This window comes from Danio rerio, chromosome 21 (assembly GCF_049306965.1).
Source record: "Danio rerio strain Tuebingen ecotype United States chromosome 21, GRCz12tu, whole genome shotgun sequence".
NCBI lineage: Eukaryota > Metazoa > Chordata > Actinopteri > Cypriniformes > Danionidae > Danio > Danio rerio.
This window is the reverse complement of record NC_133196.1, coordinates 40,647,252-40,667,500: the sequence shown is the minus strand read 5'-3', so window position 1 is coordinate 40,667,500 and position 20,249 is coordinate 40,647,252. Positions and strand designations below refer to the sequence as shown.

Below are 20,249 nucleotides of genomic sequence, written 5' to 3'. Positions count from 1 at the left end.
TAAACTGATCTGAGATCGCTGCGTGTGTTATGAAGGACAGATCTATCGATCCTCGAAATCATGATCAGCAATGCAACGATTGGCTGACGGCACAGCAGCGTAATGACATCATCTGATTAATATTCAATTATCCATGTGAGCAAAATTACATCAAATTAGCAGTCGACGGTTTGTTAAATATGACTCGCAAGAACTTTACACATTTGTTGTGAGCTGCAGGCTTTACACTTTCATTTGTCAAGACAAGAGTATTCATCATGTATTTCAATGCAAATCAATGTATTTAGTTCTACATTTAGAAAAGATTGTCTTTATTATAGTAGCCGTTTTTTAATCTGTGTAAAGAATAACTGGTTGTTTACAAAAGCTTTTTCATATTGGTAAAGGTGTCTGCAACTTTTGTGAAGCATCAAATCACTGGCATATTAACTATCAAAACATGTTTATGACAGCATAAATGTATTATTGCTTTAAAAAAAGTCACATATTGTGTATTTCTATTATACACAATTTGTACTAAAGCGATCTAAAAAGTTCATATCAATAAGTTTTCTCTTTGCACCAGATGGCAGTCTTTGTACTTTCATTTCGAGGGTGCAGATTGCATAAGTTTTATTAATATGTATAACTTTATTTATTTTATTAATGACTACTTTATATATATAGTTAAAAAATATGTACCATTTTCCCAAGTGTATATAACTACTGTAAGAAAATATCAGAATTCAGAACATACTTTCTGTATTATCTTTGCTTGAACTGAGCCGATCTAATCCTGTTTATATGAATTGAACCTGCTTCCGATCAGGTTTGACCTAGCAGAACTGTTGCCATGACAACAACTCTCGGATCAGCTTTGAAGAACGAAACGATCCTGGATCGTGTCAAATCGTCAACATCCAAATCCAGCTAACTGAGTAATCCACGTACGAAGAACGGACCCCAGGAATATTGACTATGCACATTGTGTTTACTCTTGAAGAAGAGTGAGCAACAAAATGACTTTGAATGCTTTTTGTTGCTGTTAAATAGTTTTCAATGGTGAAATCAAACAAAAAATAATGGGAATATTACTTTACATTTTTATAGCAGTGTTGTGCATGTTATTTTTAATATATTCTTTTGTCTATTAGTTATAATATTTATAGTTTGATTTTACTTCAACTTGTCAATCAGTTGTCAAAGCATATATATATATATATATATATATATATATATATATATATATATATATATATATATATATATATATATATATATATATACATACACACACACACAGTTGAAGTCAGAATTATTAGCCCCCCTGAATTATAAGCCCCCCTCTTTATTTTTTTTCCCCAATTTCTGTTTAACGAAGAGAAGTTTTTTTTTTCAACACATTTCTAAACATAATAGTTTTAATAACTCATTTCTAATAACTGATTTATTTTATCTTTGCTATGATGACAGTAAATATTATTTGACTAGATATTTTTCAAGACACTTCTATACAGCTTAAAGTGAAATTTAAAGACTTAACTAGGTTAATTAGGCTAACTAGGCAGGTAATTAGGGAAGTCATTGTATAATGATGGTTTGTTCTGTACACAGTCGAAAAAAATTAGCTTAAAGAGGCTAATAATTTTGACTCTAAAATGGTTCATAATAAATTTAAAACTGCTTTTATTCTAGTTGAAATAAAACAAATAAGACTTTTTCTGGAAGAAAAAATATTATCAGACATACTGTGAAAATTTCCTTGCTCTGTAAAACATTATTTTGGAAATATTAAAAATAGAAAAATAATTCTGACTTCATTTGTATATGTATGTAGGTTTAAATCGGTTTAAATGTAATTAAGCTTATTTTACGTAGATATCTAAAGGCATGTTATTATGATCTCTTATTAAGGAGTGATTTTATAGACCGTTTACATTTTATGTGTGGATGTATGGATCAAAGGAAATATATTTCCAACTTTTATAAACCTTGTTTTGCCTTCAGATCGCTTAAAATCACTTTGAAAAAAAAGTCATTACAAATTTTACTACCGTTTATTAAGGGCAGCTGTTATGGTTGCCTGGTGATGAGATCTGTCCTCTGTAGGCTAGATCATCTCATTTCAAAACACTCGGTTTAGCCTGTGTGTACTTCGAAGGACTCTCATTTGAAGTCCGCATCCTTCAGAGGATGCAGCCTCTAAAATGAGACACAGCTAGAGTTGATGATTCGGTTAGCTGGATTTGATTATTGACAGTTTGACGGATCCAGATTAGTTTAGCTCTTCAAAACTCATCCAGGTGTTGTTGCCATAGCAACAGGTCTATGAGTTCAAACCTGCTCAGGAGCAGCTTGTTTCCTGTTAACAGAGTTATTATTTTTTTTTAAAGCAGATGTGATACTAAAAGACTATACCACCAACTGCTGTTATTTTCCTACAAGAATACCTGAGTGCATTGGAGAAAAATAACAATATAATTTCATGTTTTTTGTTTTGATTTATATATATATTTTTTTTCAATTGATTTTAATAAAAAAATATTTTACATTTTGTTTTTAAAAATATTTTAAAGGTTTAATTAAGAAATGTGAAAGATGATGTTGGGGAGAGGCTGTTTGTTCTGGTTTGAGCTGCATGGATGGAATTGTCGATGTTAAAAACTACAGATTACAGATTTTAATGTATTATGCCATTCCTTCTGGACAGAATTTCGGTAGTCATAGTTTTAATTTTCACCATGATAATGATCTGCTGATTGCATTGAAATCCTATTTGGAGACAGAAAACAACTGATGAAATACAGGAGTCATGAAATGGCCTCCACAGTGTCCAAACCTGAATATTATAGAGGCTGTATGAGATCTCCTGGACAGAAAAAGACAGACATGACACTATAAACCTAAAGAAAAACTGTGGAAAGTCCTAAAGGAAGCCTGATATTACACGGCATATTATTTCAGAAAATGTCAGGACTATTAGAACAAAACAGTTGCCAAGCAAAGCTGCATTAAACAGACTTTTGCTTGAAGAAATGTTGTGCTTCTGTTGTTGTTGTTGTTTTTACATTTCCTATATTTTCTGTTTTTAATAGAGCATTTCAGTGGTGCCATGGTATTGGCCCATGAACATTTCCTGCTTGTTATCAAACTATTTCGTAACTCTAACAACAAAATAACATATTCATAACTTAATGTTTAAACAGCTATCGCAACATTATTTATCAATGTGTGGCTCTTTTTGGATTCTCGAAAGCTATAGAAATTAAAAATGTTAAACAGGAAATAATCGAGACCATTGTTTTTGTTTACATTCCTCAAAATGGTCTATAAACAGTCTTGTGCAAAAGTCTTAGGCCAACAAAGCTGGTAAAGTGCCTGAGACTTTTGTACAGCACTGAAGTTTTTTTTTTTTCTTTTTCTATCCCAGATGTTTTAAAGATGTCATATAATAACAATCTGTATAAACCCAAGCAAGCTAAATAATAAGAGTACAGTAAGTGAAAATGGCCACACTCTGAGCCTCAAAAGGCATTGTTTCCTCATTCTCATGTAAATCCTATAAGTGTAAAACCCGGTAAAAAACAGGCCTATCAGAACAAAACACAGACTTTTATGTTGCCCACAGGATCATTAATTAGCACTCCCTCAACATTGGTGATCAGAAATTCAGCAGTAAAAACGCAGACTGTGTTTTTATGCTTGTATGAAACCTACTAAGTATTTGGGACTGCTATTTTGAAAATGAAGGATGCAGGAAGAGCAATAAAGGCAGCCAGGTCTGCAGATTAGTTTTCTGTCTTGCTAAGCAACTGATGCCAATCAAAGTTATAATAGTTTTGGATTTTCATTAGTTCTTATTTCATTTAGACCTTTTGTTTTCAATTTCAGTTAGTTTTAATTGGCTTTTAGAGGTAGGTTTACTTGTTTTTATTAGTTTTATATTTTGAAATTGCTTAGTTTTCGTTTAGTTTTTATTAGTTTCAATATTAGTTTTAGTTTTTTTTTAATAAATTAGAATTTGTTAGGTGCAAGATACAAAATCATCAGAAAATTTTATAATAATTCAACAAAAGATATATTTTTAAAACGTGTATTCAGAGGACACAAGAACACCATCTAGCCATCCTTAAAATCAAATACATCAGCCCACAAAATAGCAGTTCTAAGTGCAATATGAGTGCAAGGCTGCATCAGAACACAGTCGTGATGGTAGTCCAGATCTTTTCCGTGAACCGGATCTTTCCTGACAGTCCTCCCATGTTAGGCTCAACATATCTAAAATATGTAATCAGCAATCATAAGTTCAATCAGATAAAACATCACCATGATCTGAAAAGGTTTCTTACAATCAAGTTTTGCAACCCAAATAAAGCATGATTCACTCACTTCAATTGGATTACGACTTTCTGTTATGAAATAAACTTGCATTTTGCCAGACCCTTTTATTTAAGCCCTCGGTTTACCTGCGCAGCAGTTGTTCAAGTTTAGTTCAGTCACGGCAGGCTGTCATGCACCGTTTGTGTTCAATTTATTGAATCACACATGCGCATTATTATGAGTTTACCAGTTCTCAAATTCGAGCACTAATCTATAAACTGGATAACTCTAGAAATTGGTTTATTTAAAGTTAGAAGGCATATCAGGAATGTTAAAAAGTAGGTCTTTGTGGATAAATGCTAAATGGAGACGTGAATCGCCAAATGATTGTTCGATTTGGTAAGCTCAACCGGTTTACTCAACCGGAAGATCCGGTTAAAAGAATAATTTGTTCGCGATCAGGATCACTAATACGGAGATAAATCCCATTATTGGACATAAATGTGTTAAATTAATACTTTTAAGTGTTGGCTCAGGTTATATTTAATGCTTTCACCTTGGTGCTGTCATGTCCAGTCGTTGCTTTTGTCGCTGAAGCAAATGCGAAGACTGACTGGAGGAGGACCAAAGGACTTGATCTGGCCAATGGCATCGGTATAACAGTCTCTGAGGTGCCGTACGGGTCAAACACCTGGCAGCACGAAGCAAATACATTTAAATCTAAAAGGCTTACAGTTTGTATTAAATACATTTACAAAGACGAAAACGAAGGACATTTCTGCTATAATTTTAGTTAGTTTCAGTTAGTTTTGCATGTACACGATAGTTTCAGTTCTAGTTTAAAAAAAAACAAAACTTTTTTTATTATTTCCGTCAACGAAAATGTTTTTCAATTTTACTTTTTGTTTTTATGTTCGTTTTCGTTAACTATAATAACCTTGATGCCAATTCACTGCAGTTCACCACTATAAATGTATACAGCGCCACTCTGAAAGAGGCATAAGGTCTGTTTAATATGATCTGTTAAATGTATTGTGTATATTTTTAAATTTGCCAAGTATGTTTGTAATGAGTCAAACACTCAGCACTTTACTCATCACTTACTTGTGAATTTTGTTATTTGATTTTTTTTCTGGAATAAAGGAGCAGCAATACACTTAATAAATGCCATCTGCGTGTGCAAAGGATGATATTAATTCTGTGTTTTTATTTATATTTTATATATATATATATATATATATATATATATATATTATTTTTCAGCTACAACTCTGTCTGTCTGTCATGTTGGTTGCGTATAATTATAATTTGGCTTATATTTCAACCACAACACTAAGGAGATAAACCAGTTTTTCTGGTGGATTAAAGATAGCTAGAAAAAAATAAAACTCTCTACCACTTCAAATAAAAAGATCAACAAGGTATGTATTCTATTTGTTTAAATATTTTCGGCAAATGAAGTAGGATTATTTTGCTTGTTACTTCTGAGTAAGGCAAGGCAAGGTAAGTTTATTTATATAGCACATTTCACACACAGTGGCAATTCAAAGTGCTTTTACATAAACAGAAATAAAATAGTATAAATATAAGTATAAAAAAATAGAAACAAATAATATACAAACAGATGAAAACAGCATAGAGACAGCTTAGTTTTTTCTAAGCTGTTTTTTGCATAGAGAAAGCTTAGTTTATCATATGTTCTCATTTTACTCCGGGACTTCCTCATTCTGGTGATCACCCCTCTCTGTGGACTTTTTAGGTACTCCCTCCTGGGAGTAGATCGCTTTAGTCAGCCAAACGTATTGAAAGGCCTTGATCTCAGCCAGACGCCAGAGACTTTAACCCCCTACAACAGATTATCTGTGGCAAGTCATGTCTCGGATCTCACTTTTTAATTGTTATTACACTGCTATCCCACAGAGACAGATGTGTCTACCCTTATGGTGATAGGCCAAGTTAAATCATTTAACTGCCCAATCAGATATAGTTGATTGGGACATCACAATGACACTGAGCTGTGAGAACATTAGAGCGGAGCTCATTAATATTTACAACCATACCAAATATGGTCAATAAGGACATTATGATTCTGGAGGTAATTCCTATTTTTATAAATGAGCATAGGAACTGTTTCTGGGGAAAATTTAACTCTACTTAGCCATATACTTGCTATATAGATATCAGAGAACAATTAAACTTTTACACAATCAATGACACCTTTAAGCGAAGTATGAAGAACATGCCTCTGGTGGCTGATAACATAGATTAACTTTTGGCTGGTATTGATTGGCAGTTGTATTCTCTCGTTTCAACATATAATCGAATATCATTAGTATTTGTTTGATGACTGCTGATTTGGTTTTGTTGATAGTACGGATTTTTGTTCAGACTAAATGTATGTATTGGTGTTATGTGTTCTCTTGCAGACGAGTCTCCAGTCCAGCACAAGGTCAAGGTTCTCAGTTACCCTCAATACTGCCGCTTCCGTTCCCTTCAGAGACGTGTCCCAGATCAGGCTAGCTGCCCCGGCCTGCAGGACCCTCACCTGCTGGCCCTGGGGGGCATAAAAGTGGCCCTCCACAACACACGAGTGCTCTACTGTCGGGACACCTTTAACCACCCTACTATAGATAACAATGCTAGCATACTGACACAGCTTGGTGAGTGCAACAAGAGTAGTAAACATCATCCATGACCTTTGTTGTGACAAATCAAGCAAATCTATTAAAAGCGATCACATCTCAATCCCATAGAGAGACAATCCAGACAAATGTCGACACAATCCAACCTTATGGTGCAATACTATACAGTACGGGTTACCCTCATCAAGCTTTGCATTTCTTTAAGTACCTTTAATGTGATGTTTATTTATGAACTTATTGAGAAAGGATCATGTGCTTATGATTGCTTGTGGCTAGTCCCGCATTACCTAATTTATGATTGAGCAGTCAGATGAATCCTAAGCCACTATACATACCCTAATGCCTAGTTCAGACTGCGTGATTTTAGCCCCGATTTTGGCTCGCCGACAGGTTTTGAGAAATCGCAGACAAATGCCTGAAATCACAGGTAAATCGCTGCTCGTGCACATGAGTGACAATCACACAGTATGAACGATCAAAGACGCGATCTGAGAGAATCGCCGATGAGTCGCCGATGCCTGCGAGATATTTGGCGTGCTAAATATCTGGAGCTGTCGGCGATGCAAATCATGCTGTGTGAATTGAGTTTTGACTGAAAATAACATCAGCGATCGCCTAGAGCCAATGAGAGAGCGGCATTCACTTGTGTGGGCGTGTGTGTATACCTGCTGTAGGCCAGCGGGAGGCTGGGGGAGAAGTTAAAAGCGCTCATTTTCGGTTTATTTGGACCCACAAAATGGAGGGACAACTAGTGGAGGTTTGACAGGACTCAGGAGCAACCAAGTCTGTGAGTCCTCAGGAGCAAACCGTGTTTCATACAGAAAGAAATTAGTTTAGTATAAACGTTGAGGAGAAATGGCTAATTTCCTTTAAACCCAGGTGAGCAAACATGTACATGTTCAACCCCATTAAAGGCTTCTTTCTTATTATGTAGTTAATAACAAAAGATAGGCTATACTACGTGTTTTTGGCTGTGAGACGTAGTTTGGACGAAGTTGTCGGCGATTCTCCCTATAGTAAAGTCATGCAATGTGAATGTCCCCGTCACTGATACATCTTGCAGTGTAAACAAAGCAGCGACGAAACGCCAGCCCAGATAGTCAAGCAGTGTGAAAACATCTGTGACACGACTAGTTGGAAAATCATGCAGTCTGAACTCGGCATAAGTTCCATATAACAGCCGTCTTCGTTTTGAAGAATCCCCTCTTCCACCCCACTTCTCCTCCTTTCCTAGATTGGTGACACGGTGGCCCAGTGGTTAGTACTGTTGCCTCACACCAAGAGTGTCACTGGTTCTAGTTCTCACTAAGCCGGTCGAGGATCTTATGAGCTCCATGCTTTCTCCCGATACAGTATGCCAAACAAGCTTTATAATCAATCATCAGCTAAGTGTGAACTCTTTGAATGGTAGTTGTGGTGTACAACAAAGTTGGAGTCAACATGATTCTTAAGAAACAGGACATTCATATATCGCTTATGCACTTAAGCTCATTATTTCAAATCTAGATGCGTACACAAATAAAGAGAGAAAGCAGCGCCTCTTATGCTTTTCCACATACCACATGAGAAGTACCCCGTAAACAACAATGGAGAACTTAGCATGTGGCTATTTGTCTAGATTGGTTTGAGCATGTTTCATTGCTGCGCCATCATTGTATTATTACACTACCTGACCAAAGTCTTGTTTTAGGAACATCGAATAATAACTTGACTTCTAGTTGATCTTCAGAAGTGGCTTATATGAAATGCAAAGGCCTCTAGATTACCCAAATAAAATATGCTTTGATTTCTAATTATTTAATTAGGAGAGAAAGCTCTGACTTTGCTTAGACAAAAGTCTTGTCACTTAACAGGAATAATGTACAGTGTAGAATATAAAGTCATGCTGCAGTAGAAAAATAATGAATATTGTGTATGACTCTCTGAGCTTTGATGACTGCATCCATACATCTCTGCAAGGACTCGTATAACTTATTAATAAAGTCATCTGGAATGAGAAAGAAAGCATTACTTCAGGACTCCCAGAGTTCATCAAGACTCTTTGGATTCATTTTCAATGCCTCCTACTTCCTCTTACCCCAAACATGCTCAATAATGTTCATGTCTGGTGACTGTGCTGGCCAATACTGGAACACCTTTGACCTTCTTTGCTTTAGGAACTTTGATGTGGAGGCTGAAGTATGAGAAAGAGCACTATCCTGCTGAAGAATTTGCTCTCTCCTGTGGTTTGTAATGTAATGGGCAGCACAAATGTCTTGATACCTCAGGCTGTTGATGTTGCCATCCACTCTGCAGATTTCTCGCACGCCCCTATTCCGAATGTAACCCCAAACTATGATTTTTCCTTCACCAAACTTGACTGATTTCTGTGAGAATCTTGGGTCCATGTGGGTTCCAGTAGGTCTGCAGTATTAGTGATGATTGGGCTGCAGGTCAACAGATGATTCATCAGAATAATCTACCTTCTGCCACTTTTCCAAATAATCAACTAGAAGTCAAGTTATTATTTGTTGCTCTTACAACTTGCATCGTTGACAAGACTTTTGTCGTGTGTTTACACACTCATGATGATTGCTTAAAAACCAATAGGGTTCAGCTTAATGTTGTTGTACTAGGCCCAAAAAAGTGGTATGGTTTGCTATTTTGGTGGAAACAGAAATATATCCATACCCAACTACACTGAACCATAACGCTCAGTGAAACACAGTTGTCAGTTAGTTCACACACTCTGTCTGATGTGCGGTTATTATTCTACAGCTTATATGAAGTATAAATGTTTGTTGTTGATATTGTGAATGGTGTAATTTCATCAGTAGTAGTATTGTATTCTGCAATCTATGTATCACGAAAACCCTAATATAGCATTTATTTTTTGGTTTGTGTTTGAAATGATTGTTATAAATTGCAGTTGTTGTGCTAATGGCATTTCTTTGTTTAATAATGCCCACACTACTTCAACAAGAGAGTTAAACGAGTCTGTTTATGTTTTGTCAAATCAATTTACACATTATTGTCAAAATGTACTGTACTGATGTCTAAAAATTACATACGCTTCTGTCCCAGGATGCACCTCTCTCAGTCTAAAGGGGCGACCTCGAAAAAGAAAGGGCCTGGATGGCAGTGGATCCGATCACAACCATTTATCAGAATCGTGGATGGAAAGGATGAAGGTATGCTGTGGAGTTTGCGCAGCTCAATTTATAGACAAGTTCTCTATAGAGACATTCAGGAATACAAAGCTGATGGCTAAACAGGATGTTTTAAGAATTTGAACAAATGGTAACACGTACTGTTACGTCACTATATGCTTCCTGTTTTGGTTCAGCTTTGATGTCTAGATTTCCGTTCTCACCATTTGTCTTTTTTTGTCTGTTTACTGTCATTTTTGTCTTCTGTCAAATACTAAATGTGTAGTATATCAAAAAATGGGGTTATAAGCCGCTAACTAAACAAATCAAATCAGAGCTAAATATGACATTACAACATTTTATTGAAAGCAATATATTAGTACAAACAAAAAAGACAGCATAGTTTCATTATGGCACACTTATTTTACAAACATACAGCATAGAAATAGCTTATATGAGACCTGTACTCATTAGTCAAGAACTAATATGAGGTGATTTCTTTCTGGTGCGGTGATGCATTTAAAAATCTTATAGCAGGTGTATTTTGAAAGTGCATCGGGAAGTATTCATAGCATTTTTTTTTTTTATGTTACAGCCTTCCAAAAAGGATAAAATTTTTTTCTCAAATTTCTACACTCAATACCCCATAATGACAATGTGAAAAAAGAGATTTTGCAGTTGTTGCAAATTAATAAAAAAAACCCTGAAAAATCATGTTCATAACATTTTTAGACCAGCTCAGCTCGATGACGTTTTATGTCTCTGACATTGCTTGAAGTCCCATTTAGCAACTTGATACAAGTCGTCTTTGTAATGAAGCATAATCGATTTCAAAACTCAAGAGTGTGATGTAACTGATTTTCTTTATGTCGTAGAATAAAACGTGAAAGTATCTTGAGTTTGTAGTATGCAAAACACCTATTGACTTTGGAACGAGGGAACCGGAACTGCTAAAATGCTAACTCGCTTTCGGGTTTTTGGATACAAATTGAGGTCATAGTTCCTCCACACTCTGAGATGTACTGTGCATTATCTGAAAGCAGAATTAACTGTCTTTCCATTGATGTTTGGTTTGTTATGTTTGGACAATATTCTACTGAGGTATACAGTTGAAGTCAGAATTATTAGCCCCCCTGAATTATTAGGCCACTTGTTAATTTTTTCCTCAATTTCTGTTTAATGGAGAGAAGATTTCTTTAACACATTTCTAAACATAATAGTTTTAATAACTCATTTCTAATAACTGATTTCTTTTATCTTTGCCATGATGGCAGAACATAATATTTTACTAGATATTTTTCAAGACACTTCTATACAGCTTAAAGTGACATTTAAAGGCTTAACTAGGTTAATTAGATAAGGGGTTCCCAAACTTTTCTGCCCGCGACCCCTGAAATACCAATGCCAGTGGCTCGCGACCCCCAATATCCTCTGAGGTGGTTATAAATACAGAAACTTTGCATGCAATGGTGCACACACACCAATAGACCAAAGTCTATTCTTCGTAGATGTATGTTAGGGCTGTAAATGAGCCAGAAAACTTAACCTGATGATCAATCTGCTGCATCTAAAGCTATTGCTGTGTCTTTAATATAATGTAATTACCCCAGCGATCGCAATCCAATAGAACTAGTAACTATAAGTTACTATAGTAACTATATACAGTAGTATATAGTGACTATAAATGACTATTTTTTTTCTTTTCAGTAGGTTATGGATAAAAAATGGTAATTCTTATGGTTTAATAAAAATAAATAGATTTTTGGAAATCACCAGGCGACCCCCCCCCCCCCCCTTTTGTCCCATGAACCCTCGGGGGGTCCCGACCCCCACTTTGAGAAACACTGAATTAGATTAACTAGGCAGGTTATGGTAATTAGGCAAGTTATTGTATAACAATCATTTGTTCTGTAAACAGTTGAGAAAAAATATAGCTTTAAGGGGCTAATCATTTTGTGCCTAAAATGGTGTCTAACAAATTAAAAACTGCTATTATTCTAGCCCAAATAAATAAAAAGACTTCCTCCAGAAGAAAAAAAATATTGGCAGACACTGTGAACATTTCCTTGCTCTTTTAAACATTATTTGGAAAATATTTAAAAATAAAGAAAATAATTTAATGGTGGCTAATAATTCTGATTCAACTGTGTATCAGTTAATATCTGGAATCTGCATTTGCATATTTCTATTAAGAAATTTAGTTTTTGTATGTTTACAGTATGATATTTGCTAAATCTCTTCATGGAACAGGAGCTTTACTTAGTGTCCTTATGGTTTTGGCAAAAAAAATTTGATTAAAATATATTATGATCTAATAAATCTATTTATCTTTAAAAAAACTGGCTTTGTGATCCAGGGTCACATATGTACAGTGTATGTTTTTACAAAAAGGGCACCTCATTTATTAACCCATATCATTTGGATTAGTTTTACTCACAGGCTTGTAATTGTTAACTCTCCACCAATAGCTGGTGTGTGGTGAGCGCACTGGCGCCATTGTCCTGTGGCAGCTGTCGCATCATCCAAGTGGATGCTGCATACTGGTGGTGGTGTGAAGAGACCCCCCCTCATGATTGTGAAGCGCTTTGGGTGTATGACCATACATAATAAATGCGCTATGTAAATACACATTACATTACATACATTACATTACATTGTTGAACTAAAAGGGTCAATTTAAAAGTAGACTACTTTCACGTAGCTGCCATTTTAAAAGCGAAAGTGAGTCACAAAGGAATGGTGTCCATGATGGCATGATCAGTGAAAAGAAAGTGACACAATTTTATAATTTCACTGTTTTCCGAGTGGCCCGAATGTCCGTTCTGAATGGATAATAAGAATAAAAAGAAATCGAACCTCATTTTCAGATAAGTTAAAGGAAATGGCACTAGTTAGCTAACATTACCTTTACCAAACTCACGTTTTAAATGCCACTCATCAAACTCAAGTTAATAAACTGATTCTTTCCTTAATTTAAACTTGTCACGATACAGAATTTCGGCACATATCGATACTGAAATAAATAAAAAAAAAACATCCATTTTTCGCTAACATTTGAGTGAGTTTTTAAACACCGCTGATTTGTCATAGTGTTCACCAGTGCTCAACAGCAATGACTGTGATTGGCCATGAAAGTCAGTAGTTCACCGCACTTCACCGAAGTTTACCGAGTGCAAACGAGAGATCCGCTGATGAGTGAGCTGATCTTTGCGGCTTTAAAACGTTTCAGTATCCCTTTGTCTGTGTTTTGTGTTTATCTGGTGCCATAATCTGAAGCCTAGGAGGACACTTAAGTGTATAACTCTTAAAAAGATTGATTTAGTTTAATGCCTAATATGCTTTTAACAGTTTAAATTTAGCTTAACTGAATGATTTTGACAAGGTGTTTACACCACATCTGCATTTTGAAATCGCAGCAACAGCTGGAGGTTTGTAGTCCAGAGCATGTTGCAATTGTAGAAAAAATTACATTGGATTTCCTTTAAATAATCTTTACTCTTCCCAATTACCAAGAATTTTATTTTGTGAGCTGTTTAAGTAAGATCTTGTAAATGTGTTGTTTAAGGGAGTGTGTAATGTTTATTTTATTATGAAAAACGTTTTAATCAAATCTTTTTTGGACATAAAATAGTGTATAGACAATTTTCATATGCTGTCAATTTCATAAGTTGGTGAAGACAATCTGAACTGGTAAGAATTGGTATTAGCAGGTCACACTTACAAAGATTACAAATGTGATAGAATCAACCAAGAAAATTGTGGTGCTTTTGTTAAAGGACACCTATTATGAAAATCAACTTTTGATGGCTATTTGGACAGAACTGTGTGGAGGTATAGTGTCCATTGTCATATTGGTGTGATATAAACTCAAGTCTCTTTTTAAAAATTTCCTGTTAAAACAGGACCCTAATCCCAGTGACTTTAATGCCCACCACAACGTGACATAGAAGTGCGATTTCATGTGACAGAAGTGCAAACACCAAATTGATTTACAGGCACCATGTTTCTATAATAACATGTAAACAAATGCTCACAAAACTTTCTTTGCTAAGAAACTGGCATTAAAATATCAGTTCCAACTCTCTGTGAAGTTTAAAATCTTTTTAAAATGGAGCAAGTTTGTAGTAAAGACTTGTAGTAAAGTAAAATCGCTATGTAAATCTTAACCACTATTATCACCACAGACGCATGGTGTCAGTAAATGCTAATATGTGTGAGTGTGTGTACTGCAAACTGCATTCGTGTGTGACTCATCATTTCAGAAAGGCTTGAATATACTCCACCACAAATACATGAAAGGTATTTTTGACTAACGAGCTGTATTTCAGCTTCATCTCAGTCTGTCTTTACCACTGACTGCTGTTTATCTGATGTAAGGCATGAGAAGCAGACACGTGTGGGAGCAGTGGGCGGGGAGAAGCAGCTCTTTTGCATTTAAAGACAAAGGCTACAAAAACAGCTACACTGTATTCAGACACCAAAATGGCCATATTCTGGAGGTTACAATAAATGATCTGAATGGTCTCTTGAGCTGAAATTTTACAAACACCTTTCGGAGACACCAAAGGCTTATCTTACATCTTGTAAAAGGGGTAAAATTTGTGCCTTTTAAAAAGTGACTTTCATTGGTGCTGTGACAGTAGATGGTGAAGTTTCATTATTGTGACTACATCTTATTTTTGTGTCTGCTGTGATTGATCAGTTTTGGAAGGAAAACCCTTTACTTAAAGTCTGGATAAAATAAAGATTGACAATCCCGTTGCTCTTCATGAGGTTAAAATGTCATTGTTACTCTACAAAAGGAGGAAATAAACTTTTGGTTTATCTTTAACGTGTCAAAAACTAAAAATTGGTTCTGATAGCTTGGGCAGGATATCATTAATCAGTCCAATCTAACTGTTTGTTTGCTGTGATGAAATAACTCCACCCTCTACTAGGGCTGCTCGATTTTGGGAAAAATCATAATCACGATTATTTTGGTCATAATTGTAATCACAATTATTCAAAACGATTATCAGTTAAAGTCAAAATTATTCGTCTTCCTGTGAATTTATTTGTATAATATTTCCCAAATGATGTTTAACATTTTTTTTTTCAGTATTTCCTATAATATTTTTTTTCTTCTGGAGAAAGGCTTATTTGTTTTATTTCAGCTAGAATAAAAGCAGGTTTGAATATTTTGAAACCTATTTTAATAGCTCGATATTATTAGGCCCTTTAAGCAATATATATATATATATATATATATATATATATATATATATATATATATATATATATATATATATATATATAAATGTTTGATTGTCTGCATAAGAAACTACTGTTATACAATGACTTGCCTATTTACCCTAATTAAGCCTTTGAATGTCACTTTAAGCTGAATACTAGTATCTTAAAAAATATCTAATAAAATATAATGTACTGTCATCATAGTAAAGATAAAAGAAATCAGTCATTAGAAATGAGTTATTAAATCTGTTATGTTTAAACTGTGCTTTAAGCATCTTCACTGTATTTTTGATTTTATTATTGATTAATAATAAAAACAGTCGGCAGCAGCAGGAATATCGGACGCTGTCACTTTAAGAATAGTGCGGCTCTGATATGGTCTCTCTTTCACGCGTCTTTTGATTCTCAACTTGTGTGTTTATTAAACAAATGAGGGTTAATATGAATAATCACTAAACACCGCGCTCTGACACATATGTGCATGTACTTGACCATTAAAGCGCTCACATTAAGGTTGCGTTAGATGTGTGTGTGCTCTGCTGTCCGAGGCTAAGCGAGGCGCGCGCGCAAACACACACACGCTACCTGTCCAAGGCTAAGCACGGCGCGCACACACACAACAGCACGTGCTCTTGCGCTTTTAAAAATATGAATGATGCGCATCCAGTGCTGCAAAAGTTACATTACAGCAAATGCTTTTAGTCAATTTCACGTGGAACTGAGCTTTGCAGAGGCAAAGAGTTTTCACACGTGTACAAATGGAAAGGCGGCGGTACGTGATGGAATAATCGTTTATCTCGATTAATAGTTTTTCATAATCGTTAAAAGCCAAAATCGAAATCGAAATCGGATTTTCGATTAATTGCACAGCCCTACCCTCTACTTCAGTATTGTGGCACATTTCCAGCTAAAACAGAATATTGAATAAAATGAATAGGAACTTTCAGTTCACACACACTTTAATGTGCTGTAATTACTTCCTTTAGGAGAATGTGATGGGTAGTGTGGAGATGCACTGGGATGGAAACTGGCTCCCACATCCAGAAGAGCAGCTCTTCCTGGATCAGCTATTTATCTTTATGCAGCGCAGAGGTTCTCCTATAAGCAAAGTCCCCAATCTTGGATTTAAAAAGAGTACGTATGCATTTTCTGGATTTACATGTAAAAATGGTTAAGTATTGACTATATTACTCTAAATACTTTTGTGTAGTTTCCACCTTAACTAAATAAGCTTTTCTTGATTTTTCAACAGTTGACCTCTTCCTCATGTATTCAGTTGTAAAAAGGCTGGGAGGCTATGACAGGGTAAGTTTGTCTTGCTGATCCGTTACTTGGTCCTGCTGAGTAAGCTGTAATCCATCATAAAGGAATGAAAGTGATAGCTGTGAACTCTGTAGTGTAATTCAGAATCATTGTCCTTATTGCCTGCAGGTGACATCGCACCGTTTGTGGAAGACTGTGTACAATGAGTTGGGTGGAAGCCCAGGCAGCACCAGCGCTGCCACCTGCACCAGGAGGCATTATGAAAGGTGAGTGTGTGGCTCTGATTACAGCAGCAATTCACTCCCACCGCCTGAGACGACTTTGATCAACTAACTTCTGGCTTTCCTTCTCTGTCAACCAATTCTAGGCTGATGCTTCCTTATGAACTGTATATAAGAGGAGAAAATCCAGAACTTATCAAGTCCAGAGCTACATTGGTCTCCCCCACTTCAATCAAAAAGACAGTTCGGGGTAAAGGGTTGTCAAGCAGCCCAAAAAAGAATGCAGTAACCAACCAGGTGAGGGTTTTACTTCTTTATATAAAAAGTAAAGACCATTTTTTGGTTTCTGTACTCTCAGCAAGATGGGTAAAAAGATGCAGAAAATTCTCCTCTTAAAAAAAGTTTTTTTTGTTAGTTTTTTTTAAGTCCTTTGTGCAATCTAGGCTTTGTGTAGCCATCTGAAGGTCTTACTAGGTGGAAAAAAGTATTCGTTTTGTGTGTAATGTGCACGAGCAACTAAAATTATTGTTCTTTCTCCTGCTATACCTTTAGGGGTTATCACCAGATGGTGCTGTTGTTGTACGTAAAAGAGGAAGACCACCTGGAAAACGCAATGCCAAAGTTCTGGTCAAGGGCAGAGTTGGAAGGCCACCCCTGCATCCCAAACCTCCCTTAGAGAAGCCAGCAAGACCTCATCAGGAGATCGTCCAGCCATTGACTTTTTTTCAAGAACTGAAGCTCACCAACCATCCTCATGGCCAGGGACTGTCCCTTGTATCCTCTACCCCACAGCCCCTCCAGCCCATACTGGGGCGAGATGTAAAGGTGGAGACCGCAGAACCTCAAGCTCCCTCTTTTCTGTCAGTTCCTTGCAAGGTGTTGGCAGGTGGTTCCCTAGAAAGATTCAGTCCCACTAAAGGACTTTGTCCTTTGGATCTCTTCAGAGCCCGTCTAGGCCTTAATGGAGCTCATGAGGTAGCTCCTCAAGATTCTTCGATAAACCACCAAACTTTGGTCAACCAGCCTAAAGTCAGCACACCTGAGACCCCTGAGAGCCCCCAGCACCAATGTTCAGGGTGCTGTTCAGATCCCTCATCCCAGAATGGAGCCCCCCGAGCCCCTCTGCCCCCTCTTAGGATTATCCCGCTTGACATAGGCTGTAGCCTGCAGTTGCGTCAACTGATGCGCACCCGTCTTGGCTCAACACACATGAACACCTTCACCAAGCGACTTTCAGAAGTTCTGGCTCAGGATCTCAACAAGACCTCCCAACCCAACGGTAATGTTCCTCAAGAGCAATCCCTGCCACTGAACTTGAGTAGGAGAACCATCACCAAGAGGCCTGCAGGGGACATGGAGCTCACAGACCTTCAGAGTCGAGAAGTCCAGTCTGGGACCAAGAGGCCGAAGATGGAAGCTGAGGATTTTGGAGTGTCTGTAAAATGGAATGGCTTGTCCTTTCTGGTGCCTTTGAACCAAGATGAGCCAGCAGATCTTAGCTCTCCCAGCAGGGCCAGAGCTTTAGTACAGGACAGGAACAAAGTAGCTTCAGCTCTTCCCGAACCCACTTGTTTCTCTTTAGTGCCAAAATCAGATGTCCCCCTTGAAATCCCCTCCAGTATTGGTGCTTCACCGGACACTCTACCTTGCATTTTTCAGCTGAAACAAGGGGAAGACAAGACCAGCACAATTGCAGTGACAGTTAAAGCCGAACAAGAAAGCACATCTCTGGATCCAGATCTAGAACCTCCTCAACCAAACAGTGACCTCTACTCGCAGTGTGTACCTACTGATGATATCAAAGAGTCGGATGCAGTTTCTTCTCTCAAAGTACTTTCTAATTCTTTCCTTTCAAAGCCATCAAGCTGTTAGCATCCAGCCATGGGAGCGTTATAAACTTTTTTTTTTATCACTCCTCTCTGCTCAGCCTTTCCCACAGACATGTTTGTGTTGCATATGATCAAAGAGACTGTTCTGCAGATCTACTAAAAGTACCTGCTTTTAAAACACTACGAGACTCTGAACTGATGCAGGTGGCCATGGTTCTACCAAAGATAAGGTGCCTTGAACTTGATTAGACTATATTTTAGTACTTTTAAGCTGAAACGTATGCTGTAGTTAGTGGATCATCAAGTGGCCAGCCAATAAAGGACATTTATTATGACTCATGGAGCATTTGGTTTCTTCTTTGAAAATTACAGGTATTAAAGAAAACGGTTGACACCGATATTTGGAATCAACATGCCTATTGTTTCTTAGGCATATACGCTTTGTTCATAAATGCTCATTTGTTTTTGTTTTCTGATGAGAGCAGTGTCATTTCGTGGGTGTAGCTCATATTCTCAATCATTATTATTTATGTTTTACTCTATCTCAGTTCTGTACTGTTCTTGGACAGTGTGATTTTTCTACTTTATGTGTGTATTTGTTGAACTCCGCTATTTAAAATCTGGCCACCGTATGACCTCTGTGCTGGATCTTATATTTTCCGTAGCTATTCGTTTAAAACAATGTACTGTATTGTGCAGATGGTATGTGTATTTTGGGTCCCAATGCAAATATCCTTTTTTTTTTTCCTCACTCTCTATTATTATTATTATTATTATTATTATTATTATTATTATTATTTTAAAAGTGCATATTATTAACATATAGTCATATATTGTAGATAATTCCGATTTGTGTTCCTGCTAAACCATTGGATGGTTACCATAGACATCACAGACATGTTTACAAAAGGACTGATGTAGAACCGCCTGTTGCGTGAAAATGGGTTAACTTGATTTGTTTTCCACTCCTCCTTTTAGACCGACCTCTCTTAATGCAATGTATTTCACAGGTTTACAGATGACCAATTATATTTAATAATTTCCACTCAGTTTGCTATAATTAACAGCAATTAATTACTTGTGTAAAACACCTTTGTATCATCCTTTATTAATTTGCTGGTCATATTTTGATTTTCTTTCTTTCTTTGCATTTCTGTACTTGAAAGGCAGCCAAACAGAACGCTAATCCCTATTTAATTTTCTATAAACTGTTGTAATGCCGCCAGGTTACAATTTATTTTCTTTCTTATTTTGCATGCTTATGCTAATGGAACATGGACTCTGTGACGGATTGTCATTGCAGACATGTTTAAACACTGAATATTTATAATAAAAAAATAATGTTGTACTGACATGCTGTTATATTTTGCTGAAATAAATCCATGTCAATAAAACTATTAAAAGCTTGTACTTTGGAGGTCACCTCCTTTATGATTTTACAGTAGTAACAAGCTACACTAAAATCATAAATGTGGTCTTTAAGGTGTGAGACGCTTTATTGTTTTACATGAAATGTATTTTTTAAAATCAGAAATAAAAACACCTTGAGGATTTAAAATAAGCAATAGAAACCGTAACAGGTTTCCGCATTATTAATTGTGGGTTGGTTTACAGTAAAAGTTCCTAAATTTGAGC

General features: G+C 36.3%; 1 protein-coding gene across 1 annotated transcript in view; it reads left to right on the top strand.

The window, feature by feature from the left end:
* Nucleotides 1-18,957, top strand: part of zgc:77151 — a 42,066-nt gene extending 23,109 nt beyond the window's left edge. Inside the window, exons 4-10 of the mRNA NM_205565.2 lie at nucleotides 6,726-6,959; nucleotides 10,005-10,111; nucleotides 16,288-16,435; nucleotides 16,554-16,606; nucleotides 16,733-16,830; nucleotides 16,932-17,082; nucleotides 17,338-18,957. Coding sequence (NP_991128.2) covers nucleotides 6,726-6,959; nucleotides 10,005-10,111; nucleotides 16,288-16,435; nucleotides 16,554-16,606; nucleotides 16,733-16,830; nucleotides 16,932-17,082; nucleotides 17,338-18,657 — 2,111 coding nt within the window. The 3' untranslated portion in view covers nucleotides 18,658-18,957. The remainder of the gene's footprint in view (nucleotides 1-6,725; nucleotides 6,960-10,004; nucleotides 10,112-16,287; nucleotides 16,436-16,553; nucleotides 16,607-16,732; nucleotides 16,831-16,931; nucleotides 17,083-17,337) is intronic.
* Nucleotides 18,958-20,249: the final 1,292 nt, after the last annotated feature.